At 44.8% G+C, this 27002-nt stretch overlaps 1 protein-coding gene across 18 annotated transcripts in view; it reads right to left on the bottom strand.

Moving 5' to 3' along the window:
* CAMK2G (calcium/calmodulin dependent protein kinase II gamma) overlaps positions 1 to 27002 on the bottom strand; it is a 137990-nt gene that overhangs the window by 49852 nt on the left and 61136 nt on the right. For all 18 annotated transcript variants that reach the window (XR_008236900.1, XM_052799020.1, XM_052799019.1 and 15 more), the window contains 3 exons: positions 17819 to 17878; positions 3352 to 3406; positions 2662 to 2727 (listed from right to left, as the gene is read on the bottom strand). Coding sequence is in view for 17 of the 18 variants with exons in the window: in XM_052799020.1 (XP_052654980.1) it covers positions 2662 to 2727; positions 3352 to 3406; positions 17819 to 17878 (181 nt within the window). In the remaining variant the exon portion in view is untranslated. The remainder of the gene's footprint in view (positions 1 to 2661; positions 2728 to 3351; positions 3407 to 17818; positions 17879 to 27002) is intronic.

The following is a 27002-nucleotide window of genomic DNA, read 5'->3' as shown; positions in this document are numbered from 1 at the left end:
TCAGCAACAGGATGCTAAACATCCTATCTATAGCAGGACCACAAAGCCTCTCTCCTGCCTCCCATCATCTCCTTCCTTTCCTCCCCATCACACTAAGCACCTCACTTGTTCCTTCAGCCAACAGTGCCCACCCCACACAGGAGAACTGAGGCACCCGAGTATCTGCAAACAGCAGCCAAGATTGGGCAAGCAAGACCCAATCACTCCAGGAAACATTCAGCTGGGCTAGTCCCAAGCAAAGAATAAACTTTTAGAGAGCAGCAGCGTCCCCCTGCAAATTCAGGATGATGACTCCTGGGCGCCTGCCAGTTTGCAAAGCTTTCAGAGCAGCATCTCAAGCACTTTACATACACAATGTGCGCACACACCCGCTTGCTGGGTGCCTTTTAAGTACAGATCCCACTTAAGGAGTTAGTGATCTGAGAGGCAGGCTCATTCCCTGTTAAGTGCAGTGTGCTGCACTCCCCCAGTTCACAGAAAACCCTTTCTCTGCCACTCTCACTGCTGTAACCACAGGGGGCAAAAGCAAGATGTTGTTTACACCTATTGCATAAGAACAGCACAACACACCCACGGGTGAGATTTCTTGTTGAAAACATCTCTTCCACTAAACATTTACTCAGCTCCCAAGGGTGAATGTGGAATGGAGTAGGGATTTTGACAACTATGGCTAGGCAGTAAGCACCCACATGAGGGCAACTCAGATGGGTCTGTGTCCTCACTGCAGGATCAGTCAGTCCGCTCACCAAATTCTACAAATCTCAGGGGAACAAATTTGAAATGAGTGAAATATTTGAGGGAAGGGAAATTGGCTTTTGGAAAAGATGGGAAGAGGGCAAGGGAAGGAAGAGGAGAGGAGGTGCAGCACTGTGGATTCGCTACCACCACCCCTCCGGAGCTGGCAGTACAATCCTCAGGGTCGGAGTCCATGAATATCTCCCCGCTCCCAAAACAAAAATGTATAATTAGAACAGAGCCGAGTCTGAGCGAGAGAGATTTTCTGGCCAAAAATGGCAAAAGTGTGAGGTGTCCCAGGCGAGCCAAGCGCGGCGGATTGGCACAGACCTCGTTCCCTCGCTCTCCCAGCCTGCTCTGGAATTCAGCTCGGCATGGGGAGAGAAAGGGAGGAGTTTTACTCTGTCATCTGGTGGGCACTGCAAAACCTGGCCGGTTGACAGTCAGAGGCCTGAGCACCCTGAAGAAGGCTCACAGAGCAATAGACAGTTCTCCTTTTCCCCTAACCCTGCCATTATTTTCCTGAGCAGTGCTGGTCACTGCCAGCTCTTGACCATTTCAGGGAACAGGCATTGGCAAGAGGGACAGGGGGAAGGATGATGACTGATAACCTCAAAACTTCCCAACTTCAAGGCAGAATAGCTTGAGTGACCATGTATCTGTCAGAGATGCTGTGCCTACAACATCTGTAAACCCCACTGAAAACATCTACAGGGCTCTCAGACCTCTCTACCAGGAGCGCCATCAGAGATGACGGGCCCACTGGCCTTCCCCATCAGTAGACGGCTCATGGCAGAGCGCACAGTGCAATGCCTCATTTGAAAGCATTGTGTAATGCCCAGATGACAAAGGCTGTAAGTGTACCACAGGGAAAGCAAATAAGCGCCCACAGACTCCACAACAGTACCTACACTAACACACCAGGTCATACTCTTTGCTTCCTTGCACTCAGTACGATCTTCCTCACAGTACTGCCTACCAAGCTCATCCTGCAGCAGCACCCACTACTCCCTTCTTACGCCTCTCCTCTCATGGCTCCCCGAATTCCTGCTCCAGCAAGGGTTAGGATGGGATAAGAACATGGGTGCAGAATAAGCAGGGGTGAAGCGTCACCATCGGGCCACTGCCAGGCCCTGCTAAAGCAGAACAGGAGCTGCCTAATCCCAGGTTTGATTCCAAACGCTACATGTCCAGCAAACGGATGGGTCAGAGAACAGCCTCAGCTACCACTGCACAAAACATCCACCCTGTACAAACAGCAAAGGAACAAGCACAGGCCACTTCAGGAAGCTCATGCATGGGAGAGAGGGGGGACACTCAGAAAAAGAAGGGCATAACTCTACATCTTTTTAATATTAAAATATAAAGGTTGCTCTCATATATTGTGCCTTTTCTCACTGCACCAACCGGCTCACAGAGAGGGCTTCCATAGAAACATAGCCTTCAAAGTCCCATCTCCCCCCTGCCCCGTAAACCGTTATCTAGACACAGGCAAATTTAGTGGGTCTGCCCAACAGCAATGGCACATCACTAGAATCCCTACTAGGAGAAGGCAGAGACCAAGCAGGCAGTGCTGTCACAGCCACAGGACAGCTCTCCCCTACGTTTGCTCACTAAGGACACACTGTCACCACCCACCAGAAAGGTTAGGCAGACAAAGCCGCTAGCAACGGGTCTCCCAGCAAAGAGCACAGCGTCTGCAAGCAGGAAAGACAGAAGCGTCTGCAAGCGGCAAGGGCTAGAGCTGCGGTGAGTTAGGCTGACTGGTGACAATATTTTATGCTAATAGCAGAAAGAGGAATTGTTTTTTCCAGATGGGGAGCAAGAGTGTCAGAACAAAGCCATGCACAGAACAGTAGTCAGGACACTCGTTCCACTTGCCAACACACATGGCACATACACAGAAGGGTCTGGAAACAGTCTTACCTGGCGTCTGCTTCACTATAGTATTCTCTGGCAACAATATCCTCAAAGAGCTCCCCACCAGTAACCCTGGAGTGCAAAAGAACAAGGGAGGTTACACAGCCTGCGCACATCTAGCTCAAGGCTGCACAGGACGTACGTGGCCGCCTGTCTGGGCCCCTTCCCACAGCCTGTGTGGGGACCTGTGGCACAGGGGAGCCAGGGCAGAGCTCCACCACTGACCTGCAGCACAGGGGAGCCAGGGCAGAGTTCCACCATGATGGCACCAGCACTGGTACATCCATGTGACTGACCCCTTGGACTGCTAGTTCACCAGCAGTGTACAGGACACTGTTGACACACTGGGCACGAATTGCCCATGCACCTCTACAGAGCTTAGTATATGCTAAGCTTGGGCAGAACATCCCTCCTCTGACCCCCTCCAGGCTGCCTCAGAGACAAAAGTCAAACAGCCTCCCTATACAGGATAGCCATCCTTTGCCATCCCACACTTACACCTGCTGCCAGGAGCTTTCCTGGTCCATCCCCTACCACACAGTCAATGGATTTTTGTCAAATAGGCCAGAGGTATCTACAGGTCTCAAAAGAGAAAGGGAGAATATATTAATGCAGGTGTTTTTTATTCCACTCTTAGTCAACCATCCACGTGCCTGTATCACTGGTGAAGGATCAAAGCCAAAGAAAGACACTTACAGATCAAAGACGAGGTAATGGAAACCTTCTTCTGAAATACTGTCATGGAGCCGCACTGCAAAAACATAATCAAGAAATGGAGATTTACAGAGCATGTAGCAAATATGACACTTCACAAATCAAACCCATGCACACAGCCAAGTTCTCCCTCAACCCAATCAGTCTATTAATTCCCCATGCCCTTCACTTTGTGTGCTCACTTAGTGACCTGTTTCCTTCCATTATCTCAAAGGAACAGATGGGTGTCCTTCACATACATCCACCCCTTCCCAGCGTCAAAACAAACTGTAAATATCTTTGACCTCCTGTTCATTCTCCTTCTCTAATGCTTCAGTACCCTCCTTTCACATCTGCCTACTCTTTCCTTCACGCTCATGTTTTGCCATCTCTCCCCACCCATTTTTATTTCCCAAAACAAACCCTTTTCAGAATCTCCAAACAAGCCCCCAACCCAAAAAATTTACTTCTGACGCCACCTGCATGTCAGTGCCATTGATCTCCCTTCTGCCTTTCATCTGTAAAGCTCCATGAAGTTCCCTTTTACTTCCTTTTCCTCACTTCATTCTTACACCCAAAATCCTTACTCAAAATTCAGAGCCAGTTTCTTGTCTCATTTTTGCTCACCTGTTTGTTACCACAGACATATCTGATCACATTCCCCTTCTCAAAACTTCATCCTTCTTCAGCTTCCTTACCTATGCCCTCCTAATTCTGCTCCTATTGCCTAAATTAACCTTCATATTTTCCCTTTCCTTGTCCCCCTTAACCTACAGGATTGGAGTTACCCCTGTGATGGGCCACTACCCCCTGGTATTCTGAGGTCTCTGGGGCACTGTCTTCCTTTCGCCATGTTACATGTGGGCAATAACTATTCTATCTATGCAGCCAGCACAGTGTCATTTCCTCCTGTCTGAATCAAAATCTCAATTTCTTTGATGTTTCTTGGATACCTAGGCACTAATTCTAACCCAAGAGGAGAAACTAAGCCCTTAATTTCACAATGCTACCTACCTCCTATTGTCTCCCCTGCTGGAAAACTTCACTATTTTCCCTGCCAATTGGGGTCACAAACTAGCAATCCTATTTGACTCAATTCCTAAACCTTCACAGCCTGACTAGGATGAGTTGTCTTCTTCACATGCCCATCTACAGTCCTTCCCTATTGATTCACCCAACTAAAGCAACTAGCTGAGACTAGACTGGGTCTCAGCCACTGTAACACCTTGTAATTGAGTATTGACCAAAGTAACATTACCGTTCTCATCCCTGTAAGAAAAATCTCGTTATTCTGCTCTGCCACTTTAATGGTACCTTTGCGTCTCTTGCCTGTCTTCCATTCTCTTTCACATAAAATACAGGTGACCTGTCTTGACTTTTCCCAACATCATGATTTTCTCTCGGTCAGTATCAAGAGGTCAGTTTGCATCTCATTGGGCATGACATCAGCTACCATCACCATCTTGGGAATGTTTCAAACTAGCACTTGGCACATGCTCCTACCTCATATGGAACAGCTTTTGCAAATGTTCTCAATGCTCTCTTCTAATCCTCCTTGCAACTCTCCTTTGCTAAGGCACCCTTCCACATGCACGCAAACACACACAAACTCAAAATTGAGAGTAGCACAGATGTGCAGATACCACTGCCAGTACCTCTCCTAAAAGGATTTAATTCTTTCCTTATTTTCTGCCTGTAGTTTGCTATATTTTTCCTGCCTTAATCTACAAGCTCTCTGGGCTGGTCTCTTGACGAATTTCCTTTCCTTAGCATTTCTACTGCATCTAACCGCAGGGGTTTGGGAGGAGCACTCCACCCGGCATAATGCTGCAAACAAGCAAGTACAGTTAGAGTACTGGTACAGCAGGTGTTTCAGGTACAACATGTTGTTCCTATAGCATGAAAATACAGACACATCACCTTTAAGAAATATGTTCCTCAAATAATTTGCTGCAAAAAAAAATTTCTTCCAAGTAAGCAGTTTTATTTGGCTTTGTAATAACTTCATTGCAATACAACTTTGTGTTTACAAGAAAAGTTGCCTCCCGAGCACTTGGCAGAAACCAGCAGAGGTAGCATTACAAAAATGCAAGCAAGAAGGGTACTTCCCAGGAGAAAAGATTTCCATTCAAGACTGGAAACAAGATGGGAAGAGGCTGAAACAGACACTTGGATTCCCAGTGCAGGGCAGTTTCCACTCCAGTGCACAAGACTATTTGAGGTGAATGCAGGAGACGGGCACATGAACAAGAGCTGAGGCCCAAGACACATGCAAAAGTCTGTGAGTAGACCTTATAAAGAGGAAACAGATGGAGAAACTTCAAGGAAAGCTGAATGTGCTAATAAGGTCATGTCTAGTGATGCTTGGTGTGCACGAAAAAGCATTCTCCTTCCTCTGGCTCCCGAAAGGTCATCGAATTGCTGCAAGAAACACCAAGCAGAGAGGAAAGTGGCACGAATGAAATCCTTACAGAGGAGGAGCATGGCCACCAGCAGGCTGAGAGCAGTGGCCATGAAAAGGGAACAGCAAACACGTCTGCAGGTAGAATTGAGACACAGTGAACGATAAACTCTGACGCAAAGATGCAGGCAGCAAATTACATCAGAAAATAAAACATAAATGAGCTGATTGGTACTATTTCTTTGTCCTGAGGAAAGCAATTTTGTCAGATACGTTACGAAAAGGGAAGGCAGTAGCACGTCAGCTGGCAGAGACTGGCAGAGGCAGCAGAAAGAGCCTTCAAGGACAGTAAAACACTATTTGCGTCCTTAGGTGCGTAACCATGACAGGAGGGCAGAGACAGTTCATAACTGACGCTATACATCACCCTAGGGCTGCACAGCAAAAGAAGGCCTTGGAGGCAGAACGCAGGTCATTAACTTAACAAGGGAGCTGCTTCCTCGTGACAGGCCAGAGTGATGCTAGAACAAAATCTGCCCAAGATTTAATCTGCTGAGGTAACAAAGCTCGGGGAGTAACTGTAGAACAGCAAAACCCAGAAAAGCTATAGGAAAGATGACAGTGGGCCCCACCCCCCTGCATGGGAATAATTAGCAACAGCCCAAAACACTAGGCTTAAAGTGTGGCGAAGGGCAGCAATAAGGGGAGTCAAAAACGATTAAGAAAAATCTGAATATACCAAAACTCTTGTGACTTTCAATTCCAGCCCACACCTACTTCATACCGATGCTGATGGGAATAAACAAAAGCAATACCCAGTAGCAGAACAGCAAGAGCACCCAGTGCCATTTCACTCTAACATTTCGCTTACCTACCCTCCTGCAGAGCCACAAGAGCCTTCCTGACCAGCAAGGCTACTGCAATCAGCAGCTCTGATGCCATGGTTCACTCTGCCGACACTCAAGTTAAAATGCTCTGCTTTCTAATACAGTGCTAACTACCAGGGACTGTCAGCTGAAAAACATGATCTGCCTTTTCCAAAACCATTCAGCCAGCCCATGAAATGGCATACATTCAGAAGTAACTCCACCACCTTTAGCTCATGTTAAGGATAAAAGCATTTAAAAAGTTTCCTGGCCTCCTCTCCACTTTGGTTCATAAATACGACACATTGTGTTAACATTCATCATAAAGATACACAAACCTCAGACGCCATCTGATACCTCCACCTTCCAGACAGTATAGAGCCCTCTTTGCTTTACAGATGTCCTATGCAAGTGCCCTCCACCTGAAGGCAGGACACAGGTTCCCGAATGGCCAGTTCCAACAGTGGGTAACAGGAACCTGAATACTGGGTTGTCCTCTGTTTCAGACACTTTCCCATGAAAAGGAGATCCCATTTGTTCTACAGGCTGCTGGTCCTCACACACCATCTAACATCTCCATTACTACCACAAGTTCAGCTTCAACCAAGCAGTTGAGCAGAGCCCACATTGGCTGTTCGTACCTGTGTAACCTGTTGACACGAGAGGGTGAAAAATATAATCATATGTAGATGTTGGAGGGTAAAGGATTCCCCAAAACTGACTATCCATGATAAGAAAAATAGAGAACTAAAACCAAAAGTATTCATCCAGTTAACATTTTCTTCAAAAATATTACAGAACCCCTTTTTTTTTTTTTTTTGCTTTTGTCAGGGGAGCAGTGACGTCTATGTCTAGTGCAGCAGGCTAGACAAAGGCACACATCACAACAAGAGTCTCAAGCTGCAGCAACAGGGAAGTTGCACAACAGCAACACAGGGTCTTCCAAAAGACGACCAAACTACAAAAGAGTCCAGTACTTGCCAAGGAACCTGATCTCACTCTATTCACCAGAAGATGAGGTAGATTATTTATATTAACTGATTCTGACGCCCAGAAGCAGTGACTCAAACCGTACTTCCTTCCTAACTGAACACTTTTTACATAGGGATTCTTACAGATGTAGGAAATCAGTCCTTGCATATTAACTACAGAAAATTAAGCCTTTTAGTGAGAAACAGCAATACAGTAACAGTCATGCCACGTGGTTTGCATTCCCTGCCTGAATAAAATGACCCTGTACAGGCAGCCGCAGCTCTCCAATGCCTGAGCGTGATACAAAGCAACTGAGCATAAGAGGAAAATCTCCCTCATAACAAACTGTACCAGCCTAACAACCAACGCAAACTGCTGCCGAGTCACACAAAGCAAGACTCTGTGAATGCAAAAGTTGAAGTGAATCATGAAGAAATCAGAAAAGAACTTTCTGTTTTTATAAAAGTCCACCTGAACTACAGGAACATAAAGAAGCATTGAAAAGCCATAGGCATCTCATTTTTAAAAGGTCACACGTAAAAGGCCAACTGATATTGGGGTCGCAAACAGAGGTTATGCCTAGCCTAGATTTGACCCACACCTTCCCTTCACTCTGCCCAGTGTGCTGATTATTATTATCTTTTTAGTCTTATGTCAAGCATAACAGGCCAGGAGCATTTATGCCTGCCACATAAGCCCCAGGATGAACATTCCCCTGTATCCCACATCCACAGCAAACAGTGGAGCAGGGCTGCCTGGGGGCTCAGCCCATGGCTGGGGCAGGCAGGCTCTTGTAACACAGGGTGGTTTCTGGTTACCTGCTGCAAGTAAATCTCTGCAAGCAAAGTAGTTACTGAAGTCACAACAAAAGGCAAGTACACAAGCAGAAGAAGAATTTCACGGGACAGTTCCCAAGATCTTCACTTTGCAATTACTCATCTCTGCTTAGGAAAAGGTAACATGCGCTGAAATATGCTTGCTTCTACATTCCAATGGCCTTTGCCTGTCCTTAGGGATAGTGTTAAAGCTACAGGGTAGGGTAATCTTGTCTGCTAAATCTAGGTTAACTGGCGTTCCTAAGTGTAAAGCATTTGGGTATTATGGGAACATAAAGGACACTATTAGCCAAGTACCTCTGCACCAACACACATCGTGTACTGTGATTATATATCATTTGGGAGCCCCAAATGAAGTTGCCTGTGTTGCAGTACCTGCAGCAGAGTCAATACAAGGCAACAAAGATTTCTGGTTCTCTCCCGGGTCATGGTAACTGCAACACAGCCTTAGTAGTGCAAACTCAAAAGCGCTCTGGGATCTTCTGGACTCAACAATCCTATTTAAAGGTCAGCCACTCATTAGAAACAGCCACAGCTTCACTTCTCAGCAGTTTCCAACCAGACATCAGACATTTGCCTGTATCATGCAGAAAAGGAGGAGGTAAGAGATACCACAAGGGCCATACTTCAAGAGACAGTGCATACCAGAAGCAGCAGAATAAAATTGGAGGCTAAAACCTGCCTGATGCCCTCTTCCAAAGATATTCTCCAACATGCCAGGAGACGCTGAAACTATAGATACAAATATACACGGCCCGACAGACTGCAAACTGAGCGCTATCGTCCGTGGCAGCACAAGTGACAAGTAAACTGACACAGATGGCTACCACCCACTCTCCACTTCCCCAGCTGCTCACCAGCCTGGGCAGCCAACATGGGAATTGTCCCACCACCTCCGAGCCTGGCTGTGCGCCAGGACACTTCCCGCACGGTTCGCATCACTCAGGATGCCTGTCCCGCGAGGAGCCACCATCACCCTGTGACTGCCTGTGAGCTGGGTGCTCAGCTCCCACCCCAGCTGTTTCTCTAATTACATTAAACACGCAGAATTCAGCTGCAGCTGCTCAGGCTGCTTCCAAAAGGACTCTCCTTTTAATTAAAAATTTGCTATTAAAAAGCATTAAATTGTGTAATGCAAATAATCCTCTAGAAATCATCTGCTCCAGCAGCTAATGACCAGCTTTGTTAGAGCAGTAACTAACAGCAGTAGGACAGTTAGCTAACAGGACATAGCATGCTGCTGTTAACCAGTCCCTTAGGAACACATACTCTTTCCCTCCTCCTTCCAAATCTGACACAGAGAGGTTACAGTATGCTGGATATATACCAGCTTGCTGTAAACTCCCCAAGCCCACAGCATTTCACACCAATTGCAGCTGTAAAGCTTTAGAAAATGGAAGAGAAGAAGGGCTTGTTAACACTCTGCTCCGGTTCAGGCAGAACCAAGCTGCTGCAGGCTCTGCAAAGACAGACAAGGAACAGTCCTAAGGGAGTATAAAAAGGCGCACACACGCAGAGGTGTTTTTCCCCCCCCCCCTCCCCACTGTTCTCACTGTAACCTTTTTAGCACTCTGTCCCTGGAAAACAAGGTTAAGGCAGTGCCCTTTCTGCCATACATGGTGCCAAGTCAGGGGAAATTCCCTTATGCACAGAAATTCACAGCCTAGAAAGAAGTTGTAGGGAGAACAGTATCCTTCCTGGTACGAAACCGGTCCTTCTGCAGAAGTAAAACGCAAAAGTAAAAAAAAGAAAACACAAAGTATTTTTTAAAAACATTTCAGTGCCAACTAAACGTTATTTTTCCTTTGAATTTGCAATGTCTATGTTGAAAGGCTGAAGTTCAGCACATGATACATAACATTTAGTATGCCTTACTTAAACATTACATGAGCCAAAAGAGTGCCTTAGCAGGAATATTTCCTACTCTCCTGATAGCAGTGCAATCACGACCATCCAGAATTGTTACTAATAATTTCCAATTATCCACATACCAGATAAGCAAAGTAGTTTTGATAACAACTAGTATTATATGAGAGCTTTTTCTAAAAAGCCCCAAAATAATAACAAGCCAACTTTATTGGTATCTCAAAGAAAATACACAGGGAACCCACTTTATTAGAATTAATAAAATGAAGATAGAGGCTGTGACAAATTTTAGGTCTCTCATACAGGCTCTGCAACTTCGCTACACACATTTCTGCCATCAGGGATGAATCAGCCTTTGGTGTTGCAAAGCAGTGGTCCTGCCCGTGCAGACAGGTGTTCTGCCTAATATCCCCCCAGCCTTGCTGTATTAACCTGATTTTCACAACTCTTTCCTCGCATTGCCCAGGACAGTCATGAAACCTTGCCACCCAGGCAAGCTCTGTTCAAAAGGCAGGCTGTCACTTGCACAATTTCACCAGAGTGCAGCCACCCCTCTGTTCTGTTTGGTGCTCGGGCAGGGGGAACCCCAAAGGAGGCTCCTTCCACTTCCTCAACGCTGTTCTAACTAGGGGGGGCGGGGGGGAAGTAGGGGAATCCTCCTCCTCTGGCTTTTGCAGTACCTTTGAGTTTGAGTGCACTGAGTCTGGCCATCATCTCACTATTTTTTTTTTTTTTAAGGGATTGCTTGCATACAGATAAATCTCACAGCTGAACAGACAAATAACGGAATCTGAATACCTCTGTAGTACAGATCACAAATACATAGAGAATAAATATATCCACTGGCAAGGAAGAAAATGCAATTGTTACTCCATTCCCAAATTGAGGGGGATCATGGAGAAACATTTTTCTCAAAACTACAGGAAAAGCTGTGGGAAGAGGAAGCAGAAAAAGGAGAAAACAAGAAGAGGTAAATAAACAATAGGTAGTAAAAAAAAAAGTAACTGAGAGAATCAGAATGAGAAATAAAAAGCTGGACTGCCTGGGGTTCTGGGGAGCCTCCTCTCAGCCAGACATGCATAGGCACTCACCTAAAACCCTAACAGTGCTGGGACTGGAAATAATAAATGGTAACTTGCAGCTCAAAGGCTCAAACTTCCCAGCAGGAATGCACTCTAGCTGATGTTCTGTTTGGGGTTTTTCTGAGTGGTTGGTGGTTGGGGTTTTTTATTTGGGGTGGGGGGGCAGGGTGGAAGGGGAAGAGGGGAGGGGGGGAAGAGGAGAGCAGGTTAAAGGCTTAAGGCCAAGAACATCATGTTTGACCTCTTAGGAAGCACAGCAACTTGCTGTCCTCTCAGACAGCCTCGTGACACTTCCAAGGAAAACAGTCCTCAGTAACTGAGAAACCTGTAAAGCATAACTCTTGCTACAAGGTCTCTTCTCCCCCCATCCCCCCTCTTCCCCACACCATCCCCTCTCCACACCAGTTTCACCCAAGAAAAGCAGCAGTCCCCCAGCAACAGAAATTGCAGGGCAGCAGCTTTAAACAGCAGGCCAGGAGCAGGAGCATCCCACTTGGAAACTGCTGAGTTTCCATAGGGCAGCAAGCATGGCCAAACCACTGGAGAATCCCCAGCATTTTAACTATTCTTTGCACATAACATCCTTTCTGTCCCAATTGCAAAGTCAGTCTGGATGTCTGCAGCCAAATGAAAACAAGGAAATCTGCTGTTTACAGCAAAACACAGCCTACGTTTTTTTCTTGTTCACTAAGGAAGCAATTCAAATCTCTTGCTAAGGAAAAGGTGATAGGAAAACATTCCAATTGGCAGCGGGGGGGGGGGGGGGGGGGGGGAAGTGAGGGCTTGCTTATCAAGAGTAATATCTCAAAATAAGGAATGAGTGAACCTTAAGTTGTGGCTGATACCACTAAGACAAGAAGCCTAGTATTAGGTCTGCAGACTTGATCAATGTACCACGTTTCCCATCCAGGTTAGTTATGAGCATTGTGAGATTCTCCAGCTGGGCTGCACACAGAAGCACAGCATCCTTCTTGATCCTTGCAGCAATTCGCACCTTGATCATAACCATCATTTAAGGGCACACAGACAGGAGGCCTTTTTTTATACACATCCATCAAAATCACTCCCACGAGACAGAGGTACTAAGAGGACAGACCACTTATCAAAGGAAATAAAACTGAACTGGGTCAAAACAATTCTTCTAATTCACGAGAGATTTCTATACCATTCCCTCCCCATTTTAAATAAGGGCCAGTCCAAAATTGTGGTTTATGCTGAGAGAAGCTGACAGATAGAAGTTAAAATAAAAAGAATTCAGGTGTAAGTATATTTTGGAGAAAAAGTCAGAAGTAGGAAAAATCTGAAAAAGCAATAATTCTGATAGATGCTGAGGACAGCATTTCACTACTGCTACAAATTCCCTTAAACAAATTAACTCTGAAGCAGTTCAGCAAAGAATATGAAGGCAGAAATCAGAAACAGAATTTGGCTCCGGGTCTTGGGCTACTACCAGCCTCTCTTAAGTATGTATTTTTATCACTCTAGACCTAAGTGCATGCAGTTTTTCACAGCAAAGGCTGCCATGAGCTGGGACACAATAACCAACCAGAAGTGCTCAGTTTGAACTATGAACAAAAGATATTCAAGAGCTACTTTGGTACTGTTGGGTTAAAAATATCTAAGAAAGAGTACAGATCATCTGGTGACAGATCCAAAGAGGAGGCACATATTTAGACTGGCATAACAAAGAAAATTTAGAAGGAGAAGGGCAACACCTAACAACACGGTGGACAAAATCCATGCACAGAGCAGACTTCATGGTGCACTGAACAAGCCACAATCCTACTCTTGTAGGAGAACATGGGAATGCTAGAGAAGAGCTTTCAAAACTATGAATGAGGATTTTTATTAAATTTTGCACAATTATTGCTTTGGGAGTCCTAGGACAGGAAGGGTCAAGTTCAGCACTCTGCTGAACTTCACATCTGCACTGAACAAGCCTGCAGGAAGATACTGGGGTTCCCAGCTCTGTCACTGCTCTAGTATTTGATGGGTAGCAGGAAGCATGGGAAAAAAATGAATTCTCCACAAGAGAATCCCTATGTAGTGAAAGAATTATAGGACTTAAAAATCAAATACACAGACTGACTGAAATTAAGTTTACAACTAAGCAGAAGACCAAAGCAAGAATTGATATTCAACACATTCTAAGTTTAGCTCTACAACAAACAGAAGGCAATGGTGAAGTTTATTTTATCTTAGCCATTGCACAAACTTCAGTGGCACAATCAGGAAAGCGCCTGCAAATGAAGGGTCAGGGCTATGAGTGTACTTAGAAACCTGCTTCCTTCCTGCAAAGCAGGGACCAAGGGAGAAGAGAGACATACCACTCTGTGTTCCCAAACACATCCATGTCAAATACCCACAAGATTTATAGATAAGTGAATCACTGGAACAGTAACTTGTTCAAGAAGTGGAATTCCCCATAGAGCCGTGACTCTTGCCAAATTTCACAGGCATTTTATCTGCTTACAGACAGTGGGGTTTTAATGATGTTGCCTTCTGCCTCTCTTTAACACTCTGATATCCTCAGAAATGGGTGCATCTTTTTTGCCTTTAAAACAGGGTGAACAGTTCACTGATTGATCTCCGTTCGATTCTGCTGTATTTGGTGAACATGGTTGGCAAATGGTTTCTCTGGACCAGAATGCAAAATACTCTAGAAAGTTGTCAGGAGGAAAAAAAACAAGTTGAAAATTAGGGAAAGAAGTCCTTCCTCTACTGAACCGAAGTCTGAGGTGACCAGCTATAATGGCACATTCAAATGGATGGTTTGCAATGAGAACATGGTACATACCATGAGCTGGAAATCAGAAAATTGCCTCAAGTCAACTTTCTTCTGTCCAGACAAAAAAACCTTACTGTAACACTAGGCTCTTAGAAGGATTACTCCACTGTGATTACCTTCACCATAATGTGCATCTAAAGACAAGCAAAATGCCCAACTACAGAGCAATAGCCTATAATTAGGGCTGAGATTTGATGAAAGCATGTTAGGATAACTCAGAAAGTGGTCACTTCACAAAGAGCAACAGCAAATGGAAATATCACCATTATTTTGTACCTAGAGTAACCTTTATTTTATCGGAGTAGCAGTGTTATGGTCAGCGTGTTGCAGTCCAGAATCTCCATAGCAGAATCAACTGTCTTGCAGAAAATGGGTAAAAAACACAAATTCAACAACAGGTTTGCTATATATCCTGTGTACAGGCAGGAGAGAAAAGCAGCCCAGCTCACAGGGTCCTAATTTTCAATCCTCTGCCCTGGACTCACTAGGGGCTCAGGTCACTGTAGAAGAGCAGGACATGCTGCAACACAGTTTGCAACAAAAACAGTAACAACAAAACTTAATGGGGAAATTAAAGCAAGTGCAAATTCTGCAGAATTCTCCAGGACTGCTGCAGTGTTACTAGCATAGGTCACACTGAGGCAACACACCAAGTATTCATCCAAAAGAGTTTACAACATAGAATGGTAGTAACTAGGTGATTACTAATTGTTAATACACATTTCAAGGAAAGAACCTACTGCTATGTCAGAACAACATGTTTCCCTTCTATGGCAACATAACAAGTCCAAGGAATATGGAAGCAGCAATGCATGTAGCATCTGGACTTCAGCAAGGCTTCTGACAGCATCTTATGTGCTATCTCCGTAAACAATTTAGAAGAAATGTGTATTCAGAACTAGCTTACAATGGTGTATACAACTCATTGAAAAAACATACTCAAAATTGACCAAACTGGAACAATATATCAAATGATATCTTCAAGAGTTTGTCCAGATTCCAACAATATTCAACAGTGTTATTAATTATCTACATGATGCAATATATAGCATTGTTATTAAAGATCACATTACTGTGGGGGGAGTTGCAACCCTATTATGTTACCAGAAGATAAATCAAAATGGTCTTGAAAAATCTGGGGGGGGAATCCACAGAGTGAATTTCTTCCCATTTGTTTTAATAAAGACAAATGTAATGTACACTTGATAGGAATCTTCATCTATACAAGATGGAAAAATTATTTGCTTGCCAGAAGTTCTGCAGAAAGTAGTCTGGAGCAATAATGTGTCAGAAAAATGTGCATCAACAACATATTTAAATGGAAAGATTCACAGGTTGATGTACAAAACAAGAGTATCTTTGGTAGGACAGGTGAAGCAGTTCTTCCCCCTCTAGTCAGCACTGACATGGCCTTAGTTGGAATCTTACGCCCAGTTTTGGGCATCACATTTCTAGAAAGATATGAAGCAACTGGATGGAGTCCAAGGAAGGAGAAAGAAAAAAAAAAAAAAAAAGACTGGAGATCTAGAAAACATGACATATGAGGAAAGATTGAAAGAACTGCGTTTGTTTAGTCTGAAGAAAAAGACGACTAAAAAGAGACATGATAACAGTCTTCAAATATGTAAAAGATTGTTACAAGAAAGAAAAACTACTTTCCACGTATACTCCGGATAGAACTAGAAACAGCAAGCTAAGATAGCAGCAAAGTATGTTTTTTCTAATGTCTAACTGACAGAAAAATTAAACATCTGAAAGACTGCCACTAGGGGCTGTGGAATCATTAAAGGTTTTTAAGAACAAACATGCCTGGAACCAGCCAGGTATAAAAGGTTTTCACAGGACTGCTGAATGGACCATATGACTTCCCGAGGTCTTATTCAACAGAGTTTGATTCTGTGTTGTAGGCATAAAACTTAATTCCTTGATTGCTATTTGTGACCACCCGTTGGGTTTAGAATGACTAGTCTCTTTATCTTAAAAGAAAAACTGTTCTTTCTAGGAAGACAAGAAATGCTCTGTAGAAAATGCAAGAACCACTGACATTCCCCCAGACTGTCTTTTCCAAACCACAATACAACAACAGACAAGCATTGCCACTCATTACAGATGAGGAACAAGCTGTAGAATTGAACCAGGAATGTGGTATGTTTCTGTTTTTGGTATGGTTTACTCATAAAAGTGGTTTTCCTCTTGTGTATAAGATTTACTCTGCGAGAGGCCTGGCAAGAAAAGATGCAAGAAATGAAAAAAAGGAGAGATGATGAAAGCGAAGTTAAGGCCAAAACAAAAAGCGACATCACCTACTAAGTGGAGCAAGTCTTATGGGGCAAATGAAGCTTGATAACTAGCTAATTAGTTTTAGTCATTCTGAATATTGCCAAGCACTAAATTTACTGGCCAATATATTCACCAGGGCAAATGACTGTAGAAGGTGGCCACTGCTCCTCTCCTCATGCCATACATCCACAACTACACTCAGATGCAACAAAGCTCTTTCTGCTGAAAATCTGCTACTAAGGTGCTTTGCATTTTGTGGGGTCCCGAGCTTGTGGAAATGGCTTCTTCGTCACATATGGAATAGGCTACAGATGTTAGTCCACAGGGTATGCTGTAAGGCACCTTTCCTCTCCCAGGTCTTCAGAGGACTGGAGCAAATGATTACGAAGCTGAAAGTCAGGAGACCAGACAGATGCCCTTAAAACGTTATGTACACTGACAGACAGGGTTATGCAAAAGAAAGACAATGTAATGCATCACAGGTTTCCCAGACAGGGATATTTAACAGTGGTTTGGTTGAAGGTGGCATTTGGTATTTCTTAATGTTTTCTTAAATAAATTAACTCAAATTAGACCTTAGCTAGGATCCTAGAGGCTTTATTTATTTAAAGATCCTAAAAAGGGAATTATTCATGGTCCAAATTTTTTGCTCAAAGCAACTTCCAGCAATGTGAAATTTCTCTAAAAGAAAACTTAGGACAAACTTCCATGGTGCTTTGGAATTAGATGAAAATCCATGTCCTCTTTCTACAGTTCAGTAAATAATGTAGTTTGGGTTTGAAGTTGTGCCTTATTTTGCCTCTTCCTGTATTCCTAGACAAAACTATTTCCTTTACTTCATTACTGTTTGGTTTTGGGGGTTGGGGTTTTTTTTTTGACCACTGCAAAAATAGGCAATTTGGTTTTGGCCTCTTGTTTATAGAGCAAGTGGCCACTGTAATGAGAAGAGCTGACATATTAGCCTGCCCTCCTTTAACTTGGGGCATGTCACTGAATACAGCATTTAAATGGATATGTCAAAAAGTGCCAAGAAGAGGAAACAGAAGACGGGTGTGGGGAAAAAAAACACAACAGCTCACTCCTATTGCAGAATGTCAGAGGAGCAGACAAGAGTCATGCATCACCCAAGGAGCAGGGACAGCTCTGCACGGGCAAGCGGACAGCAACACAGCACACTGGTGAGCATCTGGGCCAGGATGCTAAGGAATGAGACAGGGTCATATGCAGAATTTGTCAAAGAGAGAAACTGAGGTGATTTCAAAAGGCAAGTTTGACAAGTTGTTGTGAACATTCAGAATACATCTGCTCTCTTACAGCGTGCTAGATGAGACACATTACTCGTCCCTCACCCCCATCCCTCTGAGCCCAAGGAGGTTTACCAATATTTGGATGCTTTAGAAGTCGGCAGATTCGAGCTTCACGTTCCAGTTTCTGGTGATCTGAAAGAGAGTAAGAAACAAGGTGTTAAGCACCACAACTGTGAACTAAGCTCTTGTTCATATTCAACAGAGAATGGAACACAGTGACCCAGCAGACATCCAGAGGGCTAGAAATTGCTGGAACACGACTGTCTCCCAAAACCTCACAGCCGTTTCAGGCAAGGGCTATGCAGCTGAGGCTGCAGGAGGACCTCCACTCCTGCTACAGAGCTAGCACTAAACTGATATTCCCTCCTTGGATTCAAAGTGAGTAGCAGCAGAGTCAAAGACCCTGCTCTTCCGTCAGCCCCACAAATATGCAGAGCCACTTCCAGTGATACCCCTTCTGAGACTTACCCCCTTCTCCAAGGCTGCAGAGGAGGAGGAAAAGTCTCTGAAGAAGTAGCCCATATGAAATGGGAAAAGGACCTGCTTCCACTCCAGAGAAACAACTGGGGAAGAAGGGCAGAGTAGGAGGGAGAAATGCACAGCTCCTGCTAGTGCACAGCCATCACATGAAGTAGGGAACTCTGCCAGCTCCAGTGAACTGTAAAGGTAACCATACTTCAGTACCCATGGACGGACTCGCTGGTGAAATGCTGATCAAGCACTTCGAGATCTCCAGGCGAGAAGTTCTGCCCAAATGCTAAGTGTGCTTATTCCAGCCCAAAGGCAACATCGGTTCGAGCACAACTGTCATCTGGATTAAAGAAAAAAATATCAAGGAGAGTAAAAAATGGTTTCTCCTCCCTAGAAATGTAACAAGCATGAGTTCAAGGAAAGGAGAGGGAGCTAGAGCAACTCTGCCCATCTTAGCCAAGAAGCAGGGGGCATTTTAGCCACTGAGGCTCAGACGGGATTTTTCACTACAGCAATGATTGAGTCCTGAATTTTCACTCCAAAGCCCCCATCCTCTCAAGTGAAAAGCTCACGCCGGACAAGGATCCAAGGGAGGCAAACCTTTTAGGCAGCCCTTGCAGCTGCTAAACTCCAGACTTTGGGGGATGAAGTTGCCTAGAAAGAGGCAAGAAACAAGGACTGCCCGTCCTCCCGAGTCCAGCCATCAAAAGGACATAGCAAGGGGAAGTAGCAGTCCCTACCCAAGCACACAGGCTTGAAAACACACCTTCTCTGCATCTCCTGTGACACACAAGTCTTCTCCACACGAGTAAGCAGGACCCTTGGCTGGTTGGGCTACTTAGCAGATCACTGGTAGGAATGCTGCGTCCTCCGATTTATAGGAAACCCGCTAGAGACCCACTTCAACAAAGGCACACTGCACTGCTCTGCCTGAGAACAGCTCCATGGTCTCTGCATGGTCTTCCCTTCCCTTTGTAAAGGAAGGCTTTGGGCAACTGTTCCTTATGAGCAGAAGACAGAAACCAAGCCAGATCTCGGCTCAGAACACTCTTCTCTCCCAGATTGGGAATAGCAGCTCAGGGCACTGCAGGCTTTCTGTCTTCTTTCCCACAGCTGAACTGTAGAAAATGTCCCAATTAATACTTTATAGGGCTGAGATGTGCTTACATCCTCATCTGCTACTGTTCAGGGATGGGGGAAGGTAAATTACTCCTTTCATCTCTCCTTCCTTCTCAATCGTGGAAATTATTGTTGTTGCATATATTTTACAGTTCTCTGCCAGAACCACTCTCCAATAAAGTAGCAGGCAGCAAGAAAGCCTGGAGAGCTTCCACGCGCCTGAGGCCTTGGTGCAGTGCAAGCGCTTTCTCACCTGCATTGCTGGGGAGTGGTGGGGGTGTCTTGTCTTCCCCTTTAGCAGCATCTCTCACAAATGAAGTTTTGCAAAATACAGTTGCAAGGTAACAGACCGTGCTGCATACTCTGCACTCGGGCCAGATTCTCACAGCAGGACAACAGTTTAAGATAAACTATCCATAGCCCGCTTGCATGCCTGGGTCTTGCAAATTCCCCACTTACCCTCCCAGCTCTACTTGGAACTCCTACAGACAGGGATCCTTCATCCACCCAGATCACATTGCCCTCATGTGCAGTTACGCTTGCTGAGAGTCTGTTTCCAAGTACAAGGACACAGGGAAGCAGACAGCAAAAACAGCTGAGCAAAGGGGAAGGAGAGGTAAGAGCTCACCACGTGCTACTCAGCCACCGAGTCCTGACAGCCAGGACAGACAGCTGACAGGAGCAAGGCTCAAACAAAATGACATAACCATCAAAATGCCATGGGAGATGTAAATCAAGAGCAATTGCTCCCCTGAAATCCTACACCATCGTGCAGAGGGAGGGGAGCGGGCAGGGCAGCTAGCGATCATGGGCAGCAGCCACACCAGAACTTGTGACAAGAGGTCATCACCCCACACCCCATCCCACCAGCACGACACAGCCTGGCTGGAGACCAGAGGAGGAGTACAGCACTCCGGTCACAAGGTACAGGAAACTATTTCTGGTCAGGGGGAAAGCATACCACACTCTTCTGTCTCCAGGGCAACAAAACAGGCAAAGTCAAGCACAACTCACAGAGGGAAAGCGCACTCCAGCCCCAGGAGCACCAGCCCGCAGCAGCCAGCCATCCCCTTCCTGCAGGATCACCTATCCCGTTGCAGGCGGCACCAGAACACAGCCCAACCAGAACACAGCCCAACCCGTGACTTGAAAAGAGCCCCCCCCAGCCCCCAAAGAGAGCCCCTTTTTAATTTTTCTTCATCGCCCGGCGGCCTTTGGCACAGTGTAGGCATTAGACTCTCGTTCCAGGGATCAGTGGCAGAGTCGATTTGGTACTCGTGGGGAACAATCCAGTACCTAAATGTGCAAGGAATAAACACAGAGCTCCAATTTTTCTACCTTTCTTTGGTCTAACAACGGTTATTCACAGTAGGAGACAGAAAAAACAAAATTCTGTAAGTCCGGCAGAGCAGTCAAAGGCAGGGCTTTAACACTTCTCTTATACAAGGTCTCACCAAACCGTAAAAATGCACGATGAAAAGACGACATGGGTTCAGATCTCTGCCTTACCAAGAGCTTGCAAAGCAAATAATTTCTCCTCCCTCTGCCCAAAAGATCAAACTTATTTCCGCAAGCCATTTGTGGAGTGAAGGAGTTTATTCTTAATGCACAATGGAAGTACACCTTGTAGCTAACAGAAACACAGTGACACATCTGACCTACTTTACAGGATCCCAGGCCTGGGACATCGTGAAAGGTGGGAAATAAGTATGAAATTCAACCAGCAATTTCCATAACTTGCCTAAAACACAGTATATCCTTTAGAAAACATAAGGGTTCACATTCAAGACTTCAAGAGATAAATAAAGCCATACACCCACAGAAGTTACTCCAAATGTCAGTTATCCTTCCTGTTAAAATCTAGTACTGCCGTTCCAAGTCTGAATTCATCTACCTCCTGCTTCCAAATATTGGATTTCATTAAGCTCTTTTCCTGCTATGTTACAGAGCTGTCTAGCCTTGAACAATAGCTGATGCTTAAAACTTAAGTACAGGATATTACAAACACTCATCTAATATTCATTTACTGTTTTCCAGCCAAAAAAAGAGAATCTTGCTATTTGGACAATTCTTCTATCTACAGTCTGAAGCAATGAGTATCTACACGGACAGAAAAGTGCAGTCTATGTAGCTCTTTTGCAGCAAAACTTAAAATGTAAATGCTTAAGGAGATGATGCTTAAAAACTTGATACACAGACTAAGGTGTGAATATCTATTTCTCTTCATTAGTCCTTTAGATGATATGATTTCTGCATCTTGGTTCAGCATGTGAGACTACATTTAACCCAAGTACCTTTAACATTATTGCTCTGCAAATACTGCGCTAGGTGTCATTCCAGCAATGTTAATACCGGGCTCTTCAGAATATACCTGATAACAAACTGCCTGTTCAGAAAACTGGGATTTCTTTGAGTTGGGCTTTGATTTGTCTAGGGATTTACTTTAATAGAAAACAAGAATCATTGTGTTACCATCATCTATGAGAGTTAAGGACCTGCAAAAATGAAACTGCTTCATTTTGTACAAACATGCAGTCCATTCACTGGGACAGGACTGCTCGTGCACAGTGGACAGAAGTGGCCATGCACAATTAATAACGTCACAGCTGTAAGAAGCTCTGAGCAGGTTAAAACAAAACCAACCCTGCCTGAGTACAGAAGACAGCAGACCAAAACCATGATAGTTTGGCCTGTGTCCTAAATGCATCAAACTTCAGCAGATAAGCAGCATAACATGATGTAAAAGAAAGGTGTACCCAACAGAAATAAAAAACAAAATGTGGACAGCTTTACTTCTTGAAAACGTGGCGATCTCCAGCAGGGTACGGAATATGACTACTTTTATACTGATGTGCATTTCTCACTCTTTTCTAAGAAAATCCTTTCATTGTCTGACCACTTCAGTCTGTTACATGAAAGATGCAGTGGCAGAGATGGATAAATAATGCAAAACCCAACTTCTGGGCTCCATTCTTCTCCAGGGAATCAGTTCCCGGTTTTCCACTCTAGCCACTACATGCACAGCTGCCTCGCAGGAGGTTTCTCCTCACCAGGGTACCCGAGGCCTGGAGGAGAACATTTTCAGACACACAGACAAGGCACAGGACATCTAGAAATCCCAGTAGTCTAGAGCTGTCAGGTGAGAACATTTCCATAACAACAACAAAAAGAAGATGAAGAAAAAGGTCACTGTGCCTAATCAGCCTGGTAGGAAGCTGTGCTGAGAAGGGGCTCCCAGGAAAGCACAGGGAGACCTGTCTGCATGGAGCTGAGGTATGCTTGCAAAAGGCAGAGTCTGGGGAAAGACACCTGCAACAACCCCAGAAAGGAAATCAGTCCCAAGCAAGCGGGGTGAGGGCCAAACTTGAGCCAGGGAGCAGGAGAAGATGGTGGGTGTCAGGTGCCGACACTGCCACCTTGCACAGGCAGCACAGCATGAAACCCTCCCGGCTTTGGACATAGCTACAATGCCCTGACTGACTCCTGCTCCCAAGAGATGTGGAGAGGGGTTTTGTTTCAGCTGCAGGTAGCTGCCACACAAACATGCTTTCCAGCCAGAGTCTTGCCACAAGCTCCTCAAAGGACCAGTGACCAGGGAGGTTGAAAGAGATGTGCCCTTTGCACCCCATCCCCTCCACCTGCCCAAGGAACACTGACATTTATTGCTCTAGGAACAAACCTAGGTCAGCAAAACCAAACCTATTTCAGGTAGTTCCTTCTCCTGGCAAGCAGAAGACAGCATTAAAAACTAATTGAAAGAGTGGATAAAACAGTTATTGAAATAAATCAAACCAAGATTCATCAGTGAAAGTGATTAATTTCATACCTACCAGAACACAAGGTGGAAAAGTTAATTCTACCATACTTTCTTCAACAAGCCTTAGAAACACAGCACCGTTTTGAAACAGTTCCATATGCAAAGGAGCACACCCACTGCAGCATTTACTGGCTTACTTTACCAAACTACAGCTATACTGAGGTCCTGTGGCTAAAGCTCGCTCTTTAGTTAGTACACCTGCCTTAAGAAGAAAAAAAAAAAAAGGGGTGGGGGTGCAACTTTTAGCAGCCTAAAAGTTTAGCCACCCCAATGGGAAGGCAGATTCTTTCCTAAATGCAGTAAAAATAAGCAGCAACAAAACAAACGCTTAGTTGTGAATCATCTCTGTTTGATGAGAAACTGTGTCATGAAGAAAAAAACCTTGCTCCTCCCTTTACCAATATTTAATCTTCCTGCTCTCAACTGGAATACACAATCCGGCTGCTCAATACTACAGTCCACCTGTCTTCATCCTGCACTAGGACCATGCTCTATCATTGCTGTTAAAGGAGGCTTGAAGCTATCATTCCTGTGGGAACACATTCTAGATTACATTTCTGAGAATGGGAAGAGTCCGGAAGAGGAATCAAACCCAAAGCAATAAATTTAGTTTGATTGCTGTCATCATGCCAATTCCGGGAGATAGTCAATTGGTGCCAGCTGCTAAGAGATCATTTGAGTTGCTTCAAGACAGAAATCGAATTTGTATCAAATACATTTTGTAGTGTAAGACTAGTCTGAGCCTTCAGGTTCCTTCATGCTCCTCTTTGCTTGTTTAAATTTAAACTTCCTCTCTGAGACATTCCCAGCAAAAGACAACCAGCTCCCTCATCCCACACTTCAAGCCACAGACTTTGCCCCGTATTCTTTTATTTTTCCAACAAGACTGTGCTACAGAACAGCTGAGATCTCTCAGCATTTGCAGTAGGGTGGCAGAGGACAGTATGCCATGCCACACCACCACTTTAAACGTGAATACCAGCAAGTCTCAGATCGCCACCGTTTCCCCTTCTGCAGAAGTTAGTAGAAACAAACAAAAAATCATCCTAGGCCTTAAGAATGACCAGAGGGCCCCGTAGATTCAGTATATCCTTTCTGACAAGAGCTAACAGCAGATGCCTAAAGAAAAATAGAAAGAAAATAAGCATATAACAACACTTCCCAAATGCTCTTCCTCCCTCCCTCCCTCCAGCTACTTGCAGCTAAGGACTTTGACATTTCCACTTCAGTGTTTCTACATTGCCATTTCAAAGACCAGCCAAAATTAACAGCATACTACCCCCATTGCAGGCGACATTTCTGAAAGCCAGAGTCTATCTTCCAGCCTCCCAGTGCAGAACGACCCCAGTGGCACGATGTCCCAAGCGCGAGTGTAGAGGGGCACCCATCCCCTACCACCACCACCAGCATCTCTGCTGCAGCAACTGTGCAAGAGTCATAACGTCACCCAGGGGAAGACACGGCTGGAGCGAGCAAGTGAAGATGAAACAGCGAAACTCCACTTTTCTTACCCAGTGAAAGCTAGAGAGACAAGACCGTGGTGAAATCCTCATCACTTGCCTTCAGCTACTGACAGAGGAGGAGGTTCAAGTGCCAATAGGACATAATAAACAAATACAAGACTTCTTTCAAGAAATGCCGTAGATGTACTTTCTGACAAAGCCTTTCCTCTAGCAAAACCACTAATGTTATTACTTTGTAACAGCCTTTTCCCACGCTCTCCCAACCTCCCAGAAGCAAACAACTCCTCACCTAAAAGTGTAATACTACCCCTAAAAGTACATACACACATGGATCTTAAAGACAGCCAGAAAGCTCACACATTCGGTAACAAGCTGTGTTTCCACACACTAGCATCTGTGAACCCCTTGGTATTACTGTACTGGAAACACAAACCAAACAAAATGAAAGGAACGAACTACAGAAACTTAGAACAGAGCTTCCACTTTTTTGTTCAAGTAATGCAGAAATTAGACTATCAACACCACAGAGTAAAAGTCAAGATGGTTTAAATAATTATATTTGCATCTCTGACGAGCACCCTGAAGAACAGGCCAGGGAAATTTATTCTCTTTTCCAGTATTTCATTACTTTGTACTTACTTTGCAAAGATAATCTAAATGAAGGCAGATATGAACAGGTGTACAACAGTGGCAAAAGGAAATAAGGTATAAAAAATACCTAAAAGGGGTGGATCTTCTAAAAAAAGTCATAGTGTGCACCTTTGCCATTGCAGTTTCTATGCTCGGTGTCATTCAAAGCTGCCTTTTCTTTTCACATGCATATTTTTCAGTTTATCAGCAAACAACTTGTCCAATATTTTTCTTCCTGGTAAAGGAAGGAGAATTCCTGTCCTCTTGTTTTCAGCAGGAATGCATACCCTGAGTATTACCTATTGTACGCATTATAAAGCAAAAGAAAAGCAACCTGATGTGCACAGTAAGAGGAAGCACGGAGCTTGGGTTCTCACAGACACCAGCAACTTTCCAGGAACTTCAAGAGTCAAAGGAGGTCAAATTACTGAATCAGCGCAGGCTCACAGCTATAGGTGAGAGTCATCTCTGTCACAATTTACGATGTGAACATACGGGTGTGAAGTGTACTCAAGCCTGACGTGCCATTCCTTGCCTAAAAAGGCACAGATAAAGCCAGATAAGGTGTTTTCTCTCTCTCATATAGAACTCCCACCATTCAGCTTAGGTTCTTGCCTACAGCAGATCCCACAGTTTGACCAAAGCCAGCACTGCAAAGCAACATGAAATCTGAATGCATGTGCGTGCACCAGTACATAGAAAGGAAAGGAGCAAGCACCCCAGCCATCCACTCTAGGCATAGTCCTTGGCTTCACATTTGAGATCAATTCAGAATCTGGGCAAAGAACCTCCTTCTGAGCTTGCTACAGCACTCAGTGCAGGATTTTGTAAACCCCTTGACAAGACAGCCCTCCACAGCATCCGCTGCCCCCTCCCCACCTGACCCATCCTTCCCTACAAGCCACAGGCCCCCAGAGCCCCTGATCCTCAGGCTGTTTTGAAAGCTGTTCCCAGTCTTATTCAGCCAAAAGCAATGGGCCAAATAGAGCCCAGTGGATTCAGCCTGAAGCCTCAGTGTCAGTGCAACCACTGAAAAATGAGCCAGCACCACGTCTGCATTAGAAGGGTGGAGGCTGTCTGCCTACAGAACAACTAACACAGGCACAGTTCAGGCCCCAGTCAAAGTCTTCGATAAGCTCTGGCCTAACACACATGCCATCCCTCACATACAAGCCCTGCTTCTGGTCCACATCTCCTCTTGGGGCATACCAATTCCTTGCTGGCAAGATAATGTCTCTTCATCTCCCCGGTCATCCTTCTCATGTTGCCAGTGGGATATAAAAGGCCTGTGCCAACTCTGCTTTATTCTGTGTTTGCTTTTCCCATCAACCAGTTACTTCAGTTACTAAAACCCAATGAAGAATTTCCAAGAGCTTCTGATTTGAATTACATTCCCCCTCTTTTTTCCTGCTAGCCATCAGCTTATTTCATGCCACCATGATGGAGGCAAGTCATAGAGGGAAACATCCCTTCCAGGTTCGGTGGTGAATAGGTGGGAAGGAAACGCTTCACTACTGAGGTTACCTTCCAAACTGTGTGCCAGGTTAACGCCTATGGCCACAGAAGTCAGTACCTACAGTCTGCTGCAATAATCAAGAATTCTACCAATTGACCATTAAACTACCCACCAATTCACCTGCTCCATTGGCTACTGCAGAGTGCCATTTCTTGCTTCTACAAGACTTCTTCCTTGCTCAGGGTGGGATGAAAAACAAGGAAAGACAGCACTGCAGTGAGAGGTACTGGTAACCATTCC

This window comes from Harpia harpyja, chromosome 10 (assembly GCF_026419915.1).
Source record: "Harpia harpyja isolate bHarHar1 chromosome 10, bHarHar1 primary haplotype, whole genome shotgun sequence".
NCBI lineage: Eukaryota > Metazoa > Chordata > Aves > Accipitriformes > Accipitridae > Harpia > Harpia harpyja.
Note: the sequence above shows the minus strand (reverse complement) of the source record. Positions and strands in the feature narration are given on the sequence as shown.